Source organism: Hemiscyllium ocellatum, chromosome 1 (genome assembly GCF_020745735.1).
Source record: "Hemiscyllium ocellatum isolate sHemOce1 chromosome 1, sHemOce1.pat.X.cur, whole genome shotgun sequence".
NCBI lineage: Eukaryota > Metazoa > Chordata > Chondrichthyes > Orectolobiformes > Hemiscylliidae > Hemiscyllium > Hemiscyllium ocellatum.
Window position 1 is genome coordinate 156,117,655 of NC_083401.1, and position 25,647 is coordinate 156,143,301.

Here is a 25,647-nt window from a genome sequence, read left to right on the forward strand (position 1 = left end):
TGGGTCTATGCTTTGGAATATTTGCTGTCAACTGGTCTTCTATTTGTCCATATTCATGTGTGGCACATGTGCATCATGTGATGCAGTCAAAGCCAAAACATTGAAAGATTTCAAGGAGTTGGATATAGCATTTTTGGCTAAGGGGATCAAAGGATAGTGAACGAAAAAGGGAACAGGCTATTGAGTTACAAGATCAGCTCTGGTCATAATGGATGACAAAGCAGACTACAAGGGGTGAAGGGCTGACCCCTCTCCCAATTTTCTAAGTTTCTTTCATGTATGATTATAAATGGTAAAAAAATGGAGTGAGGAAAATGCAGGGAGGATCAACAAGCGTTTGAGAATAATTCAACGATGAATTTATTTTGGCTGGACCAGAGTTGGTGCAAGTTAAACACGGGGGCTAGCAAGGATGGCTTCAGTCTTGTCGACATTGGACTGAACATATCTCAAACTTCATACAAAATTGGCAATGATTAGGAAAACAACAATTTCAAAATGAATTGTTGCAGTACAGTAATAGAATAAACGATGGATCAAATTCAAGATCTGTATGGTTTGCAAGACTGTTCCATGGTACAGGCTGTTGCATTACGGCTCAGATTTCAAATATTAAATCGTGAAATGTAACATTCCAATATAAAGGTCTTTCTTTCAGCTACTTTCGCTGTGAAACAGAATCAGTGCAGTCAGTTGTGTGTAACATACAGTAGAATCAGTAAGCACAGAAGCTAGACTGTACATACATTTGACTCAGCAAGAACCCAATTAGTTGTGGCATAACATAGAAAACCACAAACATTTGTTAAATTCTTGATGACAGTAAGACTAATGAAAGACATGTATATAAAATCACACTAACCACAGAGTCATATTTACAGTGGATTTGGGTCAGAGACTCATCAGAGAGACAGTGCATACTCAATGGACTGAGTGACCTATTTCCTCTCTAAAAGGAATCTATGATTCTACATTCTAAGTCTTCTGGAAAACAACAAGTATACGCAGCACAAAACAAAACCACACAAATTCAAAAAAGAATTCACTGAAAGTTGTGAAGTAATTTAATTTTCAATTCCATTCTCTTTAAACTTACATTCAATGTCAAAAGACAAATACAAACATTATAGGAAGAACTTGACACCTTTATTAGAATATTTTTGATTTACTCAATTTCACAGCCAACCATTTTGTGGGTAAAGAAGGGACACTCAGGATCTTCTGAAGATGCAAAGTTCGCTAAATGTATGTAAAGTCTTGGCTGACTAATTTAACACCAGTTACACAAAATTTCTGTATTTACAAAATACAGCATTACAATTTATGTTCAGGAAATAAGATTGAATTGGTCTTTAGCAGCAACACAAATTAGCAGATCATTTTGCATCCTGTTCAAAATCCTAAATGGAGAAAAACATTGTTTGAGATACAAACAAGGCTGCAGATTCTGCAGGACTCATTTTGGCCTGACAGAGACGCCTTTCACACCCAAAGTGCCATTTCTGAACAAGTAGAATGATACGTACAAACTATAGCTGAAGGTGACTGAATTTATTAGCCGAAATACGAAGAAAAGTCAAGTTTATTCTATAACATGGACAAAATCAGTACCTCTTTCCATTGAAGTTTAACAAGAGCAGACATCAGGAAAGACAGCATTCATAATTATTAAGTGTGAACTAGTTCTTTAAGTTTAAGATGACACGAGGACATAGCTCTGCACTTGTTCTTGTAAGATTTTGCTTGCTTCAAACGGTCATTGGAAGCAGAGACTCAATGTGAACAGTGCTTATTAGATCATAATTATCATTAACTGATGTTATTTCAATGAGCACAACCATGCTCTTCGTTGCTTTACCCTCCTGAATACTATCAGAAAATTTTACACCCAATTCTATCTACGTCTGAACTGAGAATGATACTTGATATTTGTTATAAACTTCATGTACGTCAGAAAGTTTGCAAACATAAGCCTTCCTAATAGCCAGGTCTATAAACATAGTCTTGTGAGCCTTGTGGATGGAGTTGAGAATTTGGTGGGTGAGGAGGTGTATTAGAAAAACAAGAGGGGGGAGCATTTGGAAAGCAAGTAGTGTGTCTCATGTTAGGCTCTGACCAGTCTGGGCTCATTGGCTGAAGTGGAAGGGAGGGGGGAGGAGGTGGAGGCGGCGGAGGCGGTGGTGGAGTTAAGAAACGATGCATTTCATTCAGCACTGGAGACCAAAATGGAGGAGTATAAGGCCATGACATTAATGGCTGTGAGTGCATGATATTGTCAGATGGTTGAAGTCCTGGAGGTCTAAATGGTGACCTCTGGTTAAACGATGCGCCAAAGTTTCCTGGTGGCTGAGGAAACCCATAACCTGTTGGACTTTCAAATCTGGTTGAAGAATGATGACGGAATCCCTGACCAGGACTGTGGTGAAATCCTCTCCCATACGTTGACCGAACTTGTTTTTGTTGTTGTGCTTGCCCACCTTCCTTTCCACCTGAAAGGATGTTAGTCAACATTATTTTTACACACAAATCATTTACAGCAATACAATTTTGATAATACTGAACCAACAAATATCATTTAAAAAGTTAACAGCGATTAATAGCATGGTAATATGCAAAACTTATTCTGTTCTATATGTAGATATAAGACATGCTAATTTACTGTCTGATGAGCCAGTAGCAATCCAATTAAAAAATATAATTTGTTTCATTAATTTTCAACGCTCTGGCAGCCGCAAAGTACTTGCGATAATAGTTTGGACGCGTGTTTCTCAAGTGGGGACAAAAGTGAGCAAAATTCAGAGATGGAAGTTGGTCAACTTTATGATGGAAAGGATATGGACTGCCAGACAGGCAACCTCCTCAGACATTCAGTTAACACCTGTTAATACATTAAATTAAGGTTAAGATTCAAACATCAGACACTGGCATCATGAACTATCAGAGTGTTCAATGACAGTCACGTAGATTCAGCATCTTTTTATTTAAATGTTGGTAGGATTACAATTATTTGGGGTGAGATTTGGAAATTGTTGTCCCCATTTGAGGAATAGGAGAAGGCCCAATTTAGCGGGCCAACTAAGTTCTTTCATAAGGGGACTAAAGCGTACTTGTAGATTCAAAGGCACATTATCACCTTCTTCCCTCCATAATTGTCTCATAAAAGTCTCAGATACAGTCACATATATGGTTTAATTCCAGGAAGGGGGAGAGAGGTCGGCACCTAGGTCAGGAATCTTTTGTGGATATACCCATTTCAAACAGGTATGCCGTTTTGGAAAATGTAGGGGGTGATGGATTCTCAGGGGAACGTAGCACGAACAGTCAAGTTTCATGACTGGCTTTGAGACTGGCTCTAATGCAACGAGGTGTACGTCGGCTTCCAAGAGATCAATTGTGTTAGGAGATTCTGTAGTCATGGAAAGGGAGGCACCTCCCCCCCCACCCCCCAACAGTCAGAGGGGAATTGAGAAACAAACTTGTAAGGAGATCTCAGCTGTCTGTAAGAATAATAGGATAGTTATGGTCAGGGATTTTAACTTTCCAAACATCGAATGGGACTGCCATAGTGTTAAAGGTTAAGATGGAAAGGAATTTCTTAAATGTGTACAAGACAATTTTCTGATTCAGTATGTGGATGTACCTACTAGAGAAGGTGCAAAACTTGACCTACGTTTGGGAAATAAGGCAGGGCAGGTGACTGAGATGTCAGTGGGGGAGCACTTTGGGGCCAGCGACCGTAATTCTATTCATTTTAAAACAGTGATGGAAAAGATAGACCAGATCTAAAAGTAGAAGTTCTAAATTGGAGAAAGGCCAATTTTGATGGTGTTAGGCAAGAACTTGCGAAAGCTGATCGGAGATAGATGTTCGCAGGTAAAAGGGATGGCTGGAAAATGGGAAGCCTTCAGAAATGAGATAACAAGAATCCAGAGAAAGCGTATTCCTGTCAGGATGAAAGGGAAGGCTGGTAGGTATAGGAAATGCTGGATGACTAAAGAAATTGAGGGTATGGTTAAGAAAAAGAAGGAAGCATATGTGAGGTATATACAGGATAGATTGAGTGAATCCTTAGAAGAATATAAAGGAAGTAGGAGTATACTTAAGAGGGAAATCAGGAGGGCAAAACGGGGACATGAGATAGCTTTGGCAAATAGAATTAAGGAGAATCGAAAGAGTTTTTACAAATATATTAAGGACAAAAGGGTAACTAGGGAGAGAATAGGGCCCCTTAAAGATCAGCAAGGTGGCCTTTGTGTGGAGCCACAGAAAATGGGGGAGATAGTAAATGAATATTTTGCATCAGTATTTACTGTGGAAAAAGATATGGAAGATTTAGACTGTAGGGTAATAAATGGAGACATCTTGCAAAACGTCCAGAGGAGGAAGTGTGGATGGCTTGAAACGGTTAAAAGTGGATAAATCCCCAGGACCTGATCAGGTGTACCCAAGAACTCTGTAGGAAACTAGAGAAGTGATTGCTGGGGTATTTGTATCATCGATAATCACAGGTGAGGTGTCGGAAGACTGGAGGTTGGCAAACGTGGTCCCACTGTTTAAGAAGGGTAGTAAAGACAAGCCAGGGAACTATAGACCAGTGAGCTGGACCTCAGTGGTGGGCAAGTTGTTGGAGGGAATCCTGAAAGGGTGTACATGTATTTGGAAAGGCAAGGACTGATAAGGGATAGTCAACATGGCTTTGTGTGTGGGAATTCATGTCTCACAAACTTGATTGAGTTTTTTGAAGAAGTAACAAAGAAGATTGATGAGCAGTAGATGTGATCTATATGGACTACAGTAAGGCGTTCGACAAGGTTCCCCATGGGAGACTGATTAGCAAGGTTAGATCTCATGGAATACAGGGAGAACTAGCCATTTGGATACAGAACTGGCTCAAAGGTAGAAGACAGAGGGTGGTGGTGGAGGGTTGTTTTTCAGACTGGAGACCTGTGACCAGTGGAGTGCCACAAGGTTCGGTGCTGGGACCTCTACTTTTTGTCATTTACATAAATGATTTGGATGCGAGCATAAGAGGTACAGTTAGTAAGTTTGCAGATGACCCCAAAATTGGAGGTTTAGTGGACAGCGAAGAGGGTTACCTCAGATTACAACAGGATCTGGACCAGATGGGCCAATGGGCTGAGAAGTGGCAGATGGAGTTTAATTCAGACAAATGTGAGGTGCTGTGTTTTGGGAAAGCAAATCTTAGCAGGACTTATACACTTAATGGTAAGGTCCTAGGGAGTGTTGCTGAACAAAGAGACCTTGGAGTGCAGGTTCATAGCTCCTTGAAAGTGGAGTCGCAGGTAGATAGGATAGTGAAGACAACGTTTGGTATGCTTTCCTTTATTGGTTAAAGTATTGAGTTCAGGAGTTGGGAGGTCATGTTGCGGCTGTACAGGACATTGATTCAGCCACTGTTGGAATATTGCGTGCAATTCTGGTCTCCTTCCTATCGGAAAGATGTTGTGAAACTTGAAAGGGCTCAGAAAAGATTTACAAGGATGTTGCCAGGGTTGGAGGATCTGAGCTACAGGAAGAGGCTGAACAGCTGGGGCTGTTTTCCCTGGAGCGTCAGAGACGAGGGGTGACCTTATAGAGGTTTACAAAATTATGAGGGTCATGGATAGGGGATAAATAGACAAAGTCTTTTCCCTGGGGTCGGGGAGTCCAGAACTAGAGGGCATAGGTTTAGGTTGAGAGGGGAAAGGTATAAAAGTGACCTAAGGGGCAACATTTTCACGAAGAGGGTGGTACGTGTATGGAATGAGCTGCCAGAGGGAGTGGTGGAGGCTGGTACAATTGCAACATTTCAGAGGCATTTGGAAGTGTATATGAATAGGAAGGGTTTGGAGGGATATGGGCCGGGTGCTGGCAGGTGGGACTAGATTGGGTTGGGATATTTGGTCGGCATGGAAGGGTTGGACCGAATGGCCTGTTTCCATGCTGTACATCAAAAATGCTATTAGGTTGTCTCAATTCTCACTTTGGCCGGTCTCCTGTGCTTGTAGACCTACAGTGGCTCACTGTCAACATCTTGAATTTAAAACTCTCATCCCTCACTTAAACAACACTCCGCAGGAACCTACTATTACCCGTGTAAGCCCTGCCCTGGTTGTCTTACCAAAATGCAACAGCTCGCATTTATTTAAATTATATTCCATATGTCACTTATCGGCCCATTTGATCAAGATCTCTTTGCACTTGTGGGTAACCTTCTTCACTGTTCACTGTACCATCAATTTTGGGGTCATCCATAAATAACATGAATAGACTCACTCCCATGGTCTCAAGATTACACGGCAAATGATCTCAACAAAATTGGCACAGTAAGCACTGCTGCCTCACAGCGCCAACGGTTTGGGTTTGATTCCAAGCTTGGGTGACTGTCTGGGTGGAGTTTGTACGTTCTCCCCATGTCTGCGTGGGTTTCTACCAGGGTGCTCCTGTTTCCTCCCAAAGTCCAAAGATGTGCAGGTTAGGTGGATTAACCATGTTCAATGCGGGTTTACAGGGACTGGATGGATACCTGCGACTGGGTGGGATGTTTTTGGAAGTTTGGTCACACTTGATGGGCCAAATTGCCTCTTTCTGCACTACAGGGACTGTATAATTCCATCAAAATTGTAACTAATACAACTGGACACTGTGCAGTTGAAAATTATTTTTTCTTCTGTCGACCCAATGTTAAAATTAAGGTGACACTTCTGGAGGAATACGTCTTGCATTGAAAATAAATTATTCTTCTTTGCTCTCCCTTCCCTGCTTGAAAGGTTTCAAACTGAGGGCAAATTTTCAAGGCCTCATTTGGGAAAGGATGAAAACCCAAATGCTGATATTTCTTACTAGCCACAAAACGCTCTTAGAAATTGCTTAGCTGCAAGATAGAACGGTCTTATTATGCGATGATACAGATAATGTTGCAGTTTCCGCACAAAGGACAAACAGCTGTAAACAACATAACTCTTGAAAAAGTGTGTTTATTGCGTATACATATTTATAACGTGACCAATGAATCGCAAGGGACCAATGTTAAATTTTTTGGCTGTGATCTACCAGTAAGACTATCTAAAATGACTCACCAGATCGAGTATTTTTATCTCCATGATTTTGTTGCTTCTTTTTCTTCTTTTGCTTTGCTTCCCTTTCTTTTTCATCGTCACTGAAATCCAGAGCCTATTAAAGACAACAATCATTTGGTTTATGATTAATTTTTACATTTCATGGTCTCCTGTCACACTTGGAAATGCAGTAATCAACCACACATGGCTTCTAAATGAGACATCTGTGCTGTCTAATAACCCCTTAATCTCATTTTAATGACATTATTATCGAACTTGAACACTAAGTTTAAGAACATTAAGGCATATGGAGGATCAGTTACACAGACAAATCCTTAAACGATGTGTACTTGTATTATGTTCCTTATTTGAAGCTTAAATCTGTTGCAGCACTGTCCCAAGTGGAAATTAATTTAGACTCTATTAACATATACATCCGAAAAACAATTTCATTGGCCTCAACAGCAAAAAGAATTAACCTATGGAGGAGTACAAGTTGAATGAGAAACTAAATTTTACAGTGACATGTGTCAGGGCAATTTATTTTACATAAAATCCAAGTAGTTGGACAGTCAGACTCCAATAAGTCTTGCGTGTAATGTTATATGAAATAAAACCCATTTAATTCCACCCAACTTCGACTAGCCTTTAGCATATCAACAAAGTTATAGTTTACGCAGAACATCTGCACATTGGACTTATTCATACTATTGCACATAGCGTTCACGTGCATAAGTTCACAGAATCGTAGAACCCCTAAAGTGTGGAAAGAGGCCATTCGGCCTATCAGTCTGCACCAACACTCTGAACACCATCCTACCCAAACCCTATTTTTACCATGGCTACCCCATCTAGCTTATACAATTCCTCAACACTAACAGCAATTTAGCAAGGCCAATCCAGCTAAACTCTACAGCTTTGGACTGTGGGAGGAAACTAGAGTACCTGGAGGAAGCCCACACCAACACAGGGAGAATGTGCAATCTCCACACAGACAGTCACCCCAGGCTGGAATTGAACCCAGCTCCCTGGCACTGTGAGGCAACAGTGCCAGCTACTGTGCCACCGTTCTCCATTTCCCACTAATTTATTGCAGTTATTCAGAAAGTAGGCTACCAAGGTTAAGCAGTAGGGTATCAGGTTGATCTACAGTCTGTGCTAAGTTAATTGTTTTTCAGTGCAGTCACCAGTAAATATCCTAAAATACACAAAAACAAATCTGATCAAGGTTCACAGCAGTCTGGATTCTGATGTTCCCCAAGACTGAAATATCTGCAGACAGTCACGACCAAGATTAATTCAGTAATGGCCACATCAATGTAAGCTAGAGGACTCCAGCACCCACGCTCCAGCAAAGATAGGATTGAGGAAAGGTCAACAATTATCTTTCATAACTATCGACTCTATTACTATCAGAGTTCAAAATATTATTCAAGTGAATACCAAATAAGTAGGAGGTTTTATGAAGAGATATTGGATGCTCAGATATTTTAAACAGTATTTGGCTGCTAATCAAATACACCAAGAATACTTTGGGCAGAAAGTCATCCTCCATTTCTTTTGAACTCACTTAGCTCGTCCAGTTCTCCATTTAGGAGAAAGTGAGGACTGCAGATGCTGGAGATCAGAGCTGAAAAATGTGTTGCTGGAAAAGCGCAGCAGGTCAGGCAGCATCCAAGGAGCAGGAGAATCGACGTTTCGGGCATAAGCCCTTCTTCAGAAATGAGGAGGGTGTGCCAAACAGGCTAAGATAAAAGGTAGGGAGGAGGGACTTGGGGGAGGGGCGTTGGGAATGCGATAGGTGGAAGGAGGTTAAGGTGAGGGTGAAAGGCCGGAGTGGGGGTGGGGACGGTGAGGTCGGGAAGAAGATTGTAGGTCAAGAAGGTGGTGCTGAGTCCGAGGGTTGGGACTGAGAAAAGGTGGGGGGAGGGGAAATGAGGAAGTTGGAGAAATCTGCATTCATCCCTTGTGGTTGGAGGGTTCCTAGGCGGAAGATGAGGCACTCTTCCTCCAGGCGTCGTGTTGCCATGGTCTGGTGATGCCCTAATCGTCAAATCTCCTGTTCCTTTGATGCTGCCTGACCTGCTGCGCTTTTCCAGCAACACATTTTCAGCTGGTGATGAAGGCGGCCAAGGACCTTGGCGGAGTGGGAGGGGGAGTTAAAATGTTCAGCCATGGGGTGGTTGGGTTGGTTGGTGTGGGTGTCCCGGAGGCGTTCTCTGAAACGTTCTGCAAGTTGGCGGCTTGTCTCCCCTATGTATAGGAGGCCACATCGGGTGCAGCGGATGCAGTAAATGATGTGTGTGGAGGTGCAGGTGAATTTGTGACGGATATGGAAGGATCCCTTGGGGCCTTGGAGGGAAGTGAGGGGAGAGGTGCAGGCACAAGTTTTCACATTTCTTGCAGATGCAGGGCAAGGTGCCGGGAGTGGAGGTTGGGTTAGTCGGGGGGGGGGGAAGGTAGCCAAGAGTGCAATATGTGGTTCAAGGTGTGGGTTACGGTGATTGGTCAAAGGGGAGGGTGGGCTGGATAGATGGGAAGGAAGATGGACAGGGAGGACAGAGCTGAGCTGGAAGGTTTGAACTGGGGTAAGGCAGGGGGAGGGGAAGTGAGGAAACTGGTGAAGTCCACATTGATGCTGTGGGGTTAGAGGGCCCCAATGCGGGAGATGAGGCGTTCTTCCTCTCGGCATCGGGTGCTAAGGAAGTGGCGATGGAGGAGGTCCAGGACCTGCATGTCCTTGGTGGAGTGGGAGGGGGAGTTGAAGTGTTCAGCCACAGGGCGGTGGGGTTGGTTGGTGCGGATGAGCCAGAGATGTTCTTTGAAGCACTCAGAATACGTGTCCTGTCTTCCCAAAGTAGAGAAGACGGCATCAGGAGTGACGGATACAGTAAATGACATGTGTGGAAGTGCATGTAAAACTCTGATGGATGTGGAAAGCTCCTTTGGAGCCTTGGACGGAGGTGATTGGTGGGGGAACGTGGACCTGATGAGGGAGTTGCAGAGGGAACCTGGACTACACCTCTTCCCACCCTTCCTCCTGTAAATTTCTTCTCTCCTATTCCCAATTCCTCTGCTACATCTGCTCCCTGGAGGGCCACTTCCACCACAGAACACACCAAACAGCCTTCTCCTTTAAAGACCACAATATCCCCTCCAACGTGGCTGACGATGCTCTCCAGCACATCTCATCCACTTCCAGCACCTCCACCCTAGAATCCCACCCTGCCAACTGCAACAAGGGCAGAGGCCACCTGGTCCTCACCTTCCACTCCACCAACCTCCGTATACATAGCATCATCCTCCGCTATTTCCGCCACCTACTAATGAAACCCACCAGCACAGTTATATTTCCCTTCCCACCCCTATCCGCTTTCTGTAAAGAACATTCCTATGTGACACCCTAGACAGGTCCATACCCCCAACAACACACCCTCCCCTCCCTGCCACCTTAGGAATTGCAAAACCTGGGCCCACACCTCCCCCCACAACTCCATCCAAGGTCCCAAAGGAGCCTTCCACATCAATCAAAGTTCACCTGCACTTCCACACGTCATTTACTCTATTCATTGCTCCCAATGCGGTCTCCTCTACATTGGGAAAACAGGACACCTACTCTCACGAGTGCTTCAGAGAACATCTCCGGTACACCTGCACCAACCAACCCCACCTCTTCGTGGCTGAATACTTCAATTCCTCCTCCCACTCCGCCGAGGATATGCAGATCCTGGGCCTCCTCCATCGCCACTTCCTTACCACCCAATGCCTGGAGGAAGAACACCTTATCTTCTGCCTTGGGACCTCCAAACTCACGGCATTAATGTGGGCTTCGCCAGTCTCCTCTCCCCCCCACCCCACCTAACCCAGTTCCAACCTTCCAGCTCATCACCGTCCTCATGACCTTTGCCACCTGTCCATCTTCCTTCCCACCTATCCACTCCACCCTTCTCTCCAGCCTATCACCTTTACCCCGGCCTCCATCCACCTATTGCACTCTCAGCGACCTTCTCCCCAGCCTCAGCCCCTCCCATTTCTCTCTCCACCCACCAAGGCTCACAGTCCCTTTCCTGATGAAGGGCTTTTGCCCGAAACATTGACTCTCCTTCCCCATGGATGCTGCCTGACCTGCTGTGCATTTCCAGCACCATACTTTCAAATCTCCAGCACTTGCAGTCCTCACTTTTGCCTAGAATAAATTAAGGACCCTTCTGTTAAAGATCAGATGGTTGGTAAAAATTCCACAGTATTCTTCAAAGTTCTTCCACTACCCTGACCAGACTTTTCCTTTAAATTAACAGAGAAACTTGGGGAACACAAGTGCACAAAAAGGTAACCGATATTCAATGACAAAATGGTAATGCATTTCGAAGCAATCCTGCTTTACGCAGCAGCTCAAATAAGAAACTATACAGGTCTAATTTATTCTTCTTCAACATGAATCAGAATTTTTCTAGTAAGTGCATTTTATTCCTTAAACCAAACGTTATTATTCAAGTTTATAAGAGCAAAAATGCATTTATAACAATGCAGCATTAAGCATTTGAAGGTTTATGCCCACTTCCATTTGTCAAATATAACCACTGTAGGAGCTACACCAGCGTAAGTGTTCTTTCTGCCTCCCATAAAATTTCATAATGTCTCTAATGATCTAATGAGTAATGCTACAACCAACACCAGATCACGGGTGATAAAATGATTCAGTTCCTAGTCCATGCTAAGTTAGTTGATCCCAAATGAAATACTGCAATTAACCATGTTACATCAAAGTAACAAAGTACACCACAAATAAAGGTCATCCAGCCCACTGAAATTGTACTGATTCTCAGAGCAATCAAGTTAGCCTTCATCCTCCACTTTCCTCATTTTCTATATTTATTTTCTTTATTCAATGTTTTGTCTAACATCATTATGAAAGCTACTACTGAATCTAAATCCAATACCCAATTGGCATATGCATTTCAATTTCTAATTACAGTACCCATTCCTTAAAGATTTTCCCTCTGAACCCTTTGGTCCTTTCGTTCCTCTGAGGTCACCTGAGATCTAAACCATCTACTCAACAACTATTCTGTCATTACGTAAGCACTAAATGATGTTAATATCTCTAACAAATCTTCAATGGCAGACATGATGAACAGCCATTCAAATAGTCATGTCACCATGTAGTGGTGCAGCATCTTTTCGCTATAAATAGCTCAAATTAGTTTCTAAAAAAAAACATTTTTTTGCCTGTCAGAAATTGAAATTTTAAGAGTTCCAAAAAACAATGGAGACCAAAAATCAGATGATATAATTCACAGCATTTTCATTATATTAATTGGTGATAAATCTATTCAATTCTTCAGAGGCTATGGAATAGAAAGCAGCTACTGAACCCATCTACCCTACTCAGGGCAATCCAATCAGCCGCACCCCCCTACTTAACTCCTGTAGCCCTCAAAGAGGCATTTCACTCAGATGACCATGCAATTTTCTCTTAATCATTGCTTTCACTTCCACTATCCTTGTTGGGAGGGAATTCTAAGTCAGTACCAGTTTTGCAGAAAACAAAAGGTTCACCGTCTCAATTTCCCTGCATCTGTTGTCAAAAGCTTTAAATCTGTGACCTCTTATCCTTATACCACAAGCTAATGGGCAGTTGTTTTTCCTGTGTTTATTTTTATTTCCTTGTACTGTATGCAATTTTGTTCACTTCCCCAAGACAAGATACACTTGCCATACAGTGAGTGCAATAAAAGGTTCACCAGACTAATTCCTAGGATGGCAGGTTTGTTGTACGAGGAGAGATTGGGTTGACTGGGTCTCTACTACTGGAGTTTAGAATGAGAGGGGCTTACACTGAAACATAAATGAGTGACAGGACAGGAGAGACTGGATGCAGGGAAGATGTTTCTCATGGTTGAGGGCCCAGAATAAAGCATCAGGATAGTGGCAGGCTATTTCAGAATGAGATAAGGAGAAATATCTTCACACAGAAGGTGGGGAGCCCACATAATTCTCTACCACAGAAAACTAGAGGTCAAGTCCCTGAATATAATTGCAACATTTAAGAGGCATTTGGATGGGTTATTGAATTTGAAATTGAAATTGAATTTTAATGGGTAAAGTGTTAAGGGATGTTAGGAGGGGGCTTTTATGCGCTCCAAGACATCCAGCACTTCCTCCTCTGTAATAGGGACATTTTGCAAGATCTCACCATCTATTACCCTACAGTCTATATCTTCCATATCCTTTTCCACAGTAAATACTGATGCAAAATACTCGTTTAGTATCTCCCCCATTTTCTGTGGCTCCAGACAAAGACCACCTTGCTGATCTTTGAGGGGCCCTATTCTCTCCCTAGTTACCCTTCTGTCCTTAATATATTTTTAAAAATCCTTTGGATTCTCCTTAATTCGATTTGCCAAAACTATTTCATGTCCCCGTTTTGCCCTCCTGATTTCCCTATTAAGTATACTCCCACCTTTATACTCTTCTAAGCATTCACTCGATCTATCCTGTCTATACCTTACATATGTTTCCTTCTTTTTCTTAACCATACCCTCAATTTCTTTAGTCATCCAGCATTCCCTATACCTACCAGCCTTCCCTTTCACCTGATAGGAATATACTTTCTCTGGATTCTCATTACCTCATTTCTGAAGGCTTCCCATTTTCCAGCCGTCCCTTTACCTGCGAACATCTGCCTCCAATCAGCTTTCACAAGTTCTTGCCTAACACCGTCAATATTAGCCTTTCTCCAATTTAGAACTTCAACTTTTAGATCTGGTCTATCCTGTTCCATCACTATTTTGAAATGAATAGAATTATGGTCACTGGCCCCAAAGTGCTCCCTCATTGACACCTCAGTCACCTGCCCTGCCTTATTTCCCAAGAATAGGTTAAGTTTTGCATCTTCTCGAATAGGTACATCTACATACTGAATTAGAAAATTTTATTATACAAAGTTCCTCTCCATCTAAACCCTTAACACTGGCAGTCCCAGTCTATGTTTGGAAAGTTAAAATCCCCTACCATAACTATCCTATTATTCTTACAGATAGGTGAGATCTTCTTGCAAGTTTGTTTCTCAATTTCCCTCTGGCTATTAGGGAATCTATAATACAATCCCAATAAGGTGATCATCCCTTTCTTATTTCTCAGTTCCACCCAAATAACATCCCTGGATGTATTTCCAGGAATATCCTCCTTCAGCACAGCTGTAAAGCTATACCTTATCAAGAATGCCACTCCCTTTCCATGACTACAGAATCTCCTAACACAACTGATCTCGTGGAAACCGACGTACACTTCGTTGCATTAGAGCCAGTCTCAAAGCCAGTCACGAAACTTGGCTTCCCTTATCAAAAATGCAACTTTCTCTCCTCTCTTGCCTCCCTTTCTATCCTTCCTGTAGCATTTGTATCCTGGAACATTGAGCTGCCAGTCATGCCCATCCCGGAGCCATGTTTCCATAATTGCTATGATATCCCAGTCCCATGTTTGTAATCATGCCCTGAGTTCATCTGCCTTCCCAGTTAGGGAAATTAAATGCAGTTTAATTTATTAGTCCTGCCATGTCCCTGCCTGCCCTGACTGTTTGACTCGCTTCTGTTCTCAACTGTACCAGTCTCACACTGATCTCTTTCCTCACTATCTCCCTGGGTCCCACCCCTCATCTTAACTATTTTAAATCCTCTCGAGCAGCTCCAGCAAATCTCCCTGCCAGTATATTAGTACCCTTCCAACTTAGGTGTAATCAGTCCTTCTTGTACAGGTCACTTCTACCCCAAAAGAGATTCCAATGATGTTGGAAGATTTGAACGTTGACGGTCAAGGGTGGGGTTTCAATCAAAACAGCTGCTTTATTAAATCATCTCAAGCTTCATGAATGTTGGAGCTACAGTCTTCCAGGTGAACAGTGATTATTCCATTACATTCCTAACTAGATACAGGATAGTGACAGGATTAGATGAAAAGTTGAGCCCTGAATGTTAGAAAACTGGAGCAGGAATTATATCCCCAGGACCTGATCAGGTGTACCCTAGAACTCTGTGGGAAGCGAGAGAAGTGATTGCTGGACCTCTTGCTAAGATATATGTATCATCGATAGTCACAGGTGAGGTGCCAGAAGACTGGAAGTTAGCTAATGTGGTGCCACTGTTTAAGAAGGGTGGTAAGGACAAGCTACAGACTACAGACCAGTGAGCCTGGTAGTGGGCAGGGATACATCAGGAGCGTTTCTGAACTGACAGCCAGACTACTGCGACCCTTAGGACTCATAACGGCACACAAACCAATAGCCATGCTCAGACAACAACTCACTAGAACAAAGGACCCGATACGCAACATGAGCAAAACTAATGTAGTGTACAAAATACCATGCAAGGACTGCACAAAACACTATATAGGACAAACAGGAAGACAGCTAACAATCCGCATACATGAACATCAACTAGCCACGAAACAACACGACCAGCTATCCCAAGTAGCCACACACACAGACAACAAAGCAACATGAATTCGACTGGGACAACACCACTATCATAGGGCAAGCCAGACAGAGAACAGCCAGGGAATTCCTAGAGGCACGGCATTCATCCACAAACTCCATCAACAAACACATCGATCTGGACCCAATATACCAACCACTACAGCGGACAGCTGAAACTGACAACAGGAAGCGGCAAGGACAGACCACTATAAATACCGGAAGAAACATCAAAGAAGCGCTTCGCAGGAGGCTCCAAAGCACTGATGATGTCGCCTAGCCAGGGAACAAAACGTTTGCAACAAAAACTTCCAGCTCGGCGAACAGAACCACAACAACGAGCACCCGAGCTACAAATCTTCGCACAAACTTTGAACATCATGCACAGTTAAGGACTGTTTAATTAGTTTTCATGTCTCATGAAAACACGGAAACAAATGACAAAGAGTGAGTATAATTCAAAAGAGTACTTCTTAAGCTAAAGGCCTTTACAGACGAGTTGTGTGCAGTTGATCAGTTGATCGTTTTCTTTGGTAACTGCAGCAGAAAATCTATGCATGTAATCTGAATGGAATGCTAATGCTGAAGGCTGCAAAGGTAAATTGGAAACCATTACTGCTGAGCCTCATACAGAAGCCATGCCTCTGTATTCAGTCATAGGTGTCAATTTCAACTTGCTATCACGATTTTGGGAATATTAGACAGGGCTACTTCAGATTCTTACTAGGCTAGAGCAAAAGATGGAGGAACTTGTATATCATCTCACTGTTTGTGAAGCTTTAGCATGTGAAAGTTTGGTACTTCCATGGAAACTCAGGTCCAGATCCATGATGAACCAGATATAGAATCCCTACAATGTGGAAGCAGGTCATTTGACCTATTAAGTCACACCGATCCTCCGAAGAGCATCCCACTCAAGTCCAGCCCCCACCTATCACTGTAACCCTGCATTTTCCATGGTTGCAACACCAGATGAATGAGAGTGGAACTGGAAAAAGCACAGCAGGTCAAGCAACATCAGAGAAGGTGAGTCAACGTTCCAGGTTGGAACCCGTCATTCGGACTGGGAGAGGGGAAGGGGTCAGTAAAACAAATAGAGGAAGTGCGTGGGAGTGGGGGAAAGGTGGGTGGGATGGCAATACGTGGATGCAGGTAGGAGGCAGCTGTGATTGGTCAGTGGGAAGGGTAGAATGGATAGGTGGGAAGAACGATGGACAGGTAGGGGCAAGTTAAGGAAGCAGGGAGGAGATGGACGGCTAGATCTGGAATGAGGTGGGAGTAGGGAGATTTGGAGGTGAATTCTATATTAAGGCCATATGGTTGTAAGCTCCCAAAGTAGATGATGAGGTGTTCTTCCTCCAGTTTGCACGTGGCCTTGGAGGTGGTCCACTCCCTCGACATGTTGACAAGGGAGTTGAACTGGATGGCGACCGGAAGTTGGAGATGATTGGAGCATACTAGATGAAGAAGCTAATCCAGAGGAACTTCGATTATCCAAATACCAATTATCCAAAAATCAATTATTCGAATATCGGATTATCCAAAGACGATTTCAAGGTCTCGCAAAAACATTACTTCAAAGAGGTAAGCGTATATGGATTACCTCTACTGAAGATGATGTGAAAACGCTGGCAAAAGCAAAGAAACACAAGCAGCTCAAGCATCAGTGACTGGATTTTTTTTTAGGTAAGGGTTAGTTACACAGGGCTTTGCAAAAGTAATTGTTTTACAGTATTCCCATCAACTTCACCAGGCCGTTCAATGAAAAAATGGCCGAGAACGTAAACGCATGTGCGAGGTGGTCTTCTGTCATTCTATCGCGCAACTGAGTTCCCGGAAACTGACCAATGCCCTTGCGTTCATAGAAACTGTTCGGGACGTTGTTTAATGCTGTCTTCACCTCCCCTGCCAAATGCTAACTACTGCTGCATTTTAAAAAGGTTTTCTCGTGTTATAATTGCTTGATTTTGTTCATCATGTGAAATCTGTATCCTCTTGTGCTCGATACATTAAAATTATAGATTTAAACAAATTCTCCTGTACAGCACAGCATTAGATCAGCATGGCTTCCCTTGTTTAAGGTAAAATCGATTATCCAAATAATCGATTATCCAAATGAAATAGTGCCCGCCGATCTCGTTCGGAGAGCTGAGATCCCTCTGTATCACAACATGTATATTCACATGACCTATTTAGCTTTGAGATAATGAGTGTCACAGAAGACATCCTATCGCTGTTTACATTGTTAATGGAGAGACGGTCTTTATGCAATGTATGACCTAAAGATAATTGACAAGTTAGTTGCTTTAGTTCCCATACCAAACAAGTACATGTCTCTTCCGAAGCAGTATCTTGGTATCTAGCATGTCATTTCTGATGCACAGAGCTGAGGAAAGGTTAGAGTTTATCTACATCGAAATCAGTCATTCAGGGGCGTTTCAAGTTTGGAATAGTGAGCAAATTAGAAATGAAAATCTAACTTTCTAAGTCAGTTCAAGAACTACTGACCAGTAAAGATAAGCAGGTCCATGTCAAAGGTCAATGCTGTAAATTATGACGACAGAGAATATAGGAAATCAAATCTCATTGTGGAAATTGATTCAAATTGTTCGATTAATTCATATCATATATTAAAGATAAATACGTAAACTTCCTCGGTTGTCAAGCCACCAACGTGGCATCATTTCTGGATAACCATCACCCCATGTGCTCCTCTCCACCCATTCACCTATCATATTTTCCTGGACATGTCAAAAAGAGAAAGCAAAAGCAAGTGACATTACTTTGTTTCCAAAAGTAATCTAAGGGCCAATCATAATTGGGAGATTACCATACCAATACACATGGATTTCTACATACAATTCTGATCTAATTCAAAAATTCATTTGAGATTCCAATTGAATGCTCACAAGCGCACGCGCACGCACACACACGCGCACAATAAAAGTTAGCAATTTGTTTCAGTGGTTGAAAACTCTGCATCTAACCTGGTTCCATTCTTCCACAAATTATACTTATATCTCTTGGGCTTCAATAATCCTTACAACTCAAATACTTTAATTTGTCGAATTAGAGTCATAGAGATGCACAGCATGGAAACAGACCCTTCGGTCCAACTTGTCCATGCTGACCAGATATCCTAAATTAATCTAGTCCCATTTGCCAGCACTTGGCCCATATCCCTCTAAACCCTTCCTATTCATATACCCATCCAAATGCCTTTTAAATGTTGGGATTGTACCAGCCTCCACCACTTCCTCTGGCAGCTCAATCCATACATGCACTACCCTCTGCGCGAAAAAGTTGCCCCTTCGGACCCTTTCAAATCTTTCTCCTCTCACCCTAAACCTATACCATCTAATTCTGGACTCTCCCATCTCAGGGAAAAGATCACATTTATTTACCTTATCCATGCCCCTCATGATCTTATAAACCTCTATAAGATCGCCCCTCAACCACGGACATTCCAGGGAAAACAACCCCATCCTATTCAGCATCTCCCTATTGTTCAAAATTCCAACCTTGATAACATCCTTGTAAATCTTTTCTGAACCCTTTCAAGTTTCACAACATCCTCCCTGTAGAAGGGAGACTAGAATTGCCACAATATTCCAAAGGTGGCCTAACCAATGTCCTGTATAGCTGCAAACTGACCTCCCAACCCTGTATTCAGTGCTCTGAAGGAAAGCATACTAAACACCTCCTTCACTATCCTACTGACTCGTGACTACACTTTCAAGGAACTATGAACCTGCACTCCAAGGTCTCTTTGTTCAGCAACACTCCCTAGGACCTTACCATTAAGTGTCCTGCCCTGATCTGTCTTTCCAAAATGCAGCACTTCATATTTATCTAAATTAAATTCCATCTGCCATTCCTTGACCTATTAGCCCCCATTGTACTCTGTGGTAACCTTCTTCGCTGTCTATTACATCTCCAATTTTGGGATCATCTGCAAACTTGCTAACTATACCTCTTATGTTCACATCCAAACTGTTTATATAAATGACAAAAAGCTGTGGATCCAAAACCAATCCTTGTGGAACACCACTGGTCACAGGCCTTCAGTCTGAAAAGCAACCCTCCCACCACCCTCTGTTTTCTACCTTCTGTATCCAAATGGCTCGTTCTCATCCAAATGAGATCACCAACACAAGAAATTACATCACCAACCCAAGGAAACCTAAACATATAAATAGAAAGTGGGACATAACACCAGTGCTTCAATGGAGGCTCACTGATGCTGTGACCTAGTATGGTGATGAAAAGTCTGAAAACGAACCTTCTAGCTCCAAGAGCAAGCTTACATCCAGCTCATTCTCCCTGTATTCCATGAGATCTGATGTGGAGAGCTAGTTCTTCCAAATAAACCTGTTGGACTATAACCTGGTGTTATGTGATTTTTAACTTTGTCCATGAGATCTAACTTTGCTAACTAGTCCACTGTGAGGAACCTTGTTGAATGCCTTACTGAAGTCCATATAGATCATGTCCACTGCTCTGCCGCCATAAATCCTCTTGGTTACTTCTTCAAAAGACTCAATTAAGTTCATGAGACATGATTTCTCATGCATAAAGCCATGCTGGCTATCCTTAATCAGTCCTTTCCTTTCCAAATACATGTAGAACGTGTCCCTCAGGATTCCCTCCAATAACTTGCCCGCCACCGATCTCATTGTAGAAGACAGAGGCTAATTACAAAGGGGTATTTTTCTGACTGGAGGCCTGTGACCAGTGGTGTTTTTTTTATATAGAGATCAGTGCTGGCACTTTTGTTTGCAATATATATGTAAATGACGTGGATAAAAACAGTGTGTCTGATAAGTAAGTTTGCAGATGACAAAAGTTGGTGAGGTTGTGGATAGTGAGGAAGTTTGTAAAGGCATACAGCAGTGGGGTGTTGGCCCAGGGGGAGCTAGGAGGAGGTATCTGAGAGCTGGCACGCAGCCTGTGTATGGTAGAGGTTGGCATGCCAGACTCCAAAAGCTCCACCCTTCCGCAGGGACTGATATCCCAGCAGCATAAAGTGAAGTTTGATGCACAGTAGATATTTAAAACATTTGTCACATCATAGCAATCAAATGCAAATTTGTTTTAGGATACATGCAGCAGTCCTAAACATTCATGAGTTCTAATTCTTAATTAGCTCAAAAGATCCTTATTATTATCACAATTATCTATAATCTTGTTCTCCAGTGTTGTTTCTGCTGCTGACAGCATCTTTGTTGGATAACATACTTAGAACTTGCTCTCCTGAGTGTTATTTTCCTAAAACCTGTAAAGTGATTTCTGTTTTAAACTCAACTTCTTCCAGAGTGAAGATGGCTAATGGCTTGGGAACCAGTCAAACAACATTGAAGCCCTTATAGAAAGACTGTAACGTCTATCTTTTCAGCTTTAGTTCTTATTTTCCTAACTTATACTATTAACACCTGCAATGTCGTGTAACCTTTCATTTTCTCTATTTTTTGAACCGAAGATCTATATCTAAATATGCACCATGTGTTGGCCACACTATACACATTTCACTGTACTGCTGAACTTTTGTTAATTGAGTACATGTAACAATAAACCAAATTTAATTTCTAACTTGCTTACAGAATCTGTTCCTTAATTTTACCCATTTTCAACCATGTATTCTTCTTTTGGGTACTGTGACAAATAGCTGATGCAAGTATTTTTTCATGCAGGAGGTTTGACTTTATACAGATTAAGTTATGAATGAAAGCCTTTAGACTAATGAGACAATAATTTTTCTGCTCTGGTCTCCATAAATCTAGAAATCACAAGGTGATCTCAAAATTAATTATTTTGTATTTGAAAAGTGATGGCTGTTGTTTGATACTTCTGGAACAAAATGCACAGTATTTATTCTTGTCTTCTGGGTGACTAGCATTGCTGCCTCACAGCACCAGGGACTCAGCCTTGATTCCAGCCTTGGCTGACTGACTGTGTAGTGTATGCAAGCCTGGTTCTCCCTATGTCTGCGCGGGTTTCCTCCCACCGTCCAAAGATGTGCAGGTTAGGTGGAGAGGCAATGGTAAATGTGGGGTTATGGGGATAGGGTGGAGGATCTAGGTCGGAAGGGATGCTCTTCAGAAGGTCGATGCAGATTCGATGGGCCAAATGACATCTTTCCATACTGTCGGGATTCTATGGTAATTTCTCTGCCTCATCAATTTTCCATACAGTCAATCTTAGCCAAAAAATAAACTGTATTTATAAATGAAAAATAATTTAATATTTAACTTGCTTGTCCAGGGAGGGCTAGTAGAGGTATTGCATTGATTCATCATTACATCCAGAATAAAATACATTAATTCTATTAAGTAGACAGGCATGGATGTTGAAGAATATAATGGTTAGGTGTCATTGTCTTTCATGAAAACTTCTCTGTATGTCAAAAGGTGTTTTTTTACAACTGAATAAATGAGAAAAGGTTGGCTCTCTATCAGCCAACGTAAATGCATTAGGAAGAACATTTCCTATTAAGAGCGGACACAATCGGCCATTTTTAAACAAGTACTAATTAATTCATAATAACAAACATTTCAGGTACAATACCTGGAAACCAATTAGTCATAGTGTAGCCCCAAGATAATTAAAATTACTTGGGCTGATAATGGGATGGGGGAAAAATACCCAGATCAAAACATAGAATGAATTAGATAAAACAATTAAGTTGGTAAAGTAATTTACTGCAGACCAGCCAGATAGCAATACAGAAGATAAAATAACCAATTCCACGCACATCACTGAAATGGTCATGCAGTGATAGAGCTAAAAAAAAACCTATAAGTCCAAGGAAGATCCAAGGTTAAACAAATAATACAGCCTCAAGCATTTGGTAGTACAGAACCAGCAATTTGATGACTCCTTGCTCAGGGCAATGCCTTGAGCAATCAGAGTCAACCTGCCTGATCTGACATCTACACAAATCTTAGCAGTAAACTGTTAATCAACATTACTGGTGCATACTCCCAATGAGCCCTTCTACTAATCAAAGACCACTTGCGAACAAATTAGCACACTCCTCTCAGAGTAAAAATGTTGGTTTTACACTTTATTGTTATTCTTGTGAATTGGCCTGATGAGTACAAGCTTTGATAAAATTTATTTTTTCTTCAGCAATTACTGGTAAAATCGGTCAGATATTAAACAAAATGGTCAAACTGTAGACCATGTATTAGAATATTCAAATCTTATTGTTATCTGGTCAAATCTTGACGACAGCATTATGCCCTTGTAGCCAAACACATAAGAGTCCTGAACCATACTGGAACCAGCGTTTTTTGTGAACTGCAAATTAGAGAAGTAGGCTTCAAATTAAATAGTAGCGGGAAGGGACTACATCATGGAATGATACAGTATGTCAAAGTGTAGAAATGACGTAGAAGAGGAAATTAGCAATATGGAAAACAATTGTTAGAGAATGGTAGGAAAAGACAGATGGTAAAAATCTGAGGCGGTACCAGAAACCTCAAACTCACCAATGTCTTAGTTAGATATCCAACTTGGCCAGCAACTACCCACACCGTCTATCCACCAAGGGTGGCATTAGCAATGCATCAGGAAACCTGCTTTTAATGGAGTTCAGCACTTCAGTACTGTTCCTTGGAGCTTTTGACACCTTATGTTTCAATGTTACACTGCCAGGGAGCTGTGTGCGCTGAGATAGGCACCCATCTCACGTAAGGTGCACCTCAGGTCTCTTTGCTTGCTTTCTCAGCACTCACATACTTTGTGTCTACTTCAATATTCACATCTCTGCCTTGTCTTTTCATGCACAGATAGCTTGTCATGCTTGGCAACAAGAGACTGTGATCAGGAGGTTGGTCTTTTACCAGACAGGAAAGGTGGTGAGCTGTTCTGAGTGATCAAGTAGGAATCACAGAAGTCAGGAAGGGTTAGCTGTTTAGGAAAGGGGTTGGTGAGAGTCATGCATGGGAGATGATATTTATAATATTGAGAATGGAAAACTATACGCCTTGGTAGAAGGTGAATACAATGGCAGATTTAAGTGGAGCACAAGATAGCAGACAAAAGGTGATGGCACATACTCTCGCAGAATTCAAAAGGTCATTAGCCTTCTTATGACATTGCTGTGCACTCCTCCTGACAATGGGCACTAGACTGTATATATAGCTGCTCTATACTAGGCTGGCAGTGCTTGTCATGATACTCAGTGAGGTTTAAGAATGGCACCGATAGCATGGAAAGTCCTAGAATCAGCAAATAATTTCCCAGTGAGCATAAAATAGCATGAGAATGGCATTATGGGGCATACTTAACGAGATGAGCCTCAGAAAATTGAGAGAACTAACTTGCTACAGGTCCTGGTGGGAAACCCTCCATGTCATTCTCTGAAACTGATACCTACCACAGATTTGATTTTGGCAGGGATGAGGAGTAATAAGGCATAGAACTCATGAGTTGCCTATAGGCCTCCTAAAAATAACCACAATGTAGGACAAAATATACAAGAAGAAATCGCGTACTTGTGACAAGGGGTCAGCAATAATCATATGTAACTTTAATCTACATATAATAGATTGATAGTATCAGCCTGGATGAGGAGTTCATAGAACGCTTTGGCCATGATTTCTTAGAGCAGCTAACTCCTGGAAACAAGCAGCAAGCAGATTATTTTGAAAATGGCACTTCATGACGTGATTGGACAAATTGGTGACTTCAGAATAAAAGGCTCACAACTAGCAGCAATCACAATATGACTGAACTTTGCATCTAGTTTGAAAGGTATCTGTGTATGACGGTAAGCTTTCTGAAGTGGCATGGCACACTTGGTAAGATTCAGTGGCAGATTTATATGGGCTCTTACAGAATACTCCAAAGCATATTCCTATTATAATGAAAAATTCTAAAGAGAGGACCCAACATCCATGGTTAACTAAAGCAGTTTAGATGATGATCAAAACCGAAGGGAAAAAAATCTTAAATGTGAAATGATGATTGACAGGTCAGATGATTGATTAGTATATAAAAGGCAGCAGACCAAAAGGTTAATCAAGAGGAATAATTCAGAGTATCAGAAAAAGTTAGCTAGACGTGTAAAAACGGAGCATGGTGCAATTGTAATCACTAGGAAGCAGTATTAAATAAATTGCTGGAACTGCAGGCTGTCAAGTTCTTGAGTCCAGGTGGACTTCATTCTAGGGTCTTAAAGAGGTGGCTTATGAGGTAGAAGATGCAATGGTGTTGATTCTTCAAATATTCCTAAAATCATAAAAGGTTCTATCAAATTGTAAAGCAGCAAATACAACCTCTCTATTCAAGGGGAGGGAGTGAGACAGAAATAAAGCTGAAAAACAGAAACTAGCTAGTCAACATGACAAGAGCATAAGATGCAGGAGCAGAAATAGATAATTTGGCCCATCAAGTCTGCTTGCTGTTCAATTAGATCATGGTCAATCTGTTAACCTTCAACTCCACTTTCCTGCTTTCTCCCCCATAATCCTCGACTCCCATATTGCTGAAAATCCGTCTATCTCAGCCTTGAATATACTGATCAAGCCAATATCAGGAAGAACTTAAGATGATATTTCGCAGTAGTGAGAAGAAGTTAGGATAGTAGAAAAATGTAACTGGGATTACTTGTTCTCAGCAATGCAACTTGCCTTTCGGCAAGTCATGACTTCTATGCGTTACTATTCCTCATCCCTGCCAAAATCAAATCTGTGGTAGGTAAGTATCAGTTTCAGAGAATGACATGGAGGGTTTCCCACCATGACCAGCAGCAAGCTAGTTCTTACAATTTTCTGAGGCTCATCTCGCTTATATAATTTATATTATAAATTCTTAGATTTTACCAAAAGGCACACATTTTAGATTAAAATCTCAATTAGAGTTTGGTCAGACTGTAAGAGAACAAAATACACTCACTCTCCATATCACTGTCTTACTTATTGCTTTAAAGCAAATACTTAAACAGAACTATATATTCCAGATAAAAGTAGCCAATCTATTCTAGATGGTGAACTTCTCTGAACTGACCCATCTGAATTGACAAATCTGCACAACTTACAAAGAATATAACGTATGTGAAGGTTTATATGTTGTAATTTCTACGTCTTTACTGTAAATCATACAGCACCCACTGAG

At 41.8% G+C, this 25,647-nt stretch overlaps 1 protein-coding gene across 5 annotated transcripts in view; it reads right to left on the bottom strand.

Moving 5' to 3' along the window:
- Positions 1 to 1,041: 1,041 nt before the first annotated feature.
- Positions 1,042 to 25,647, bottom strand: part of naf1 (nuclear assembly factor 1 homolog (S. cerevisiae)) — a 231,342-nt gene continuing 206,736 nt past the window's right edge. For 4 of the 5 annotated variants that reach the window (XM_060826986.1, XM_060826978.1, XM_060826970.1 and 1 more), the window contains exons 8-9: positions 7,080 to 7,173; positions 1,042 to 2,489 (exon numbers count right to left, since the gene is read on the bottom strand). In XM_060826986.1, coding sequence (XP_060682969.1) covers positions 1,978 to 2,489; positions 7,080 to 7,173 — 606 coding nt within the window. In that variant the 3' untranslated portion in view covers positions 1,042 to 1,977. The remainder of the gene's footprint in view (positions 2,490 to 7,079; positions 7,174 to 25,647) is intronic. The other variant, XM_060827001.1, reaches the window with a different exon arrangement.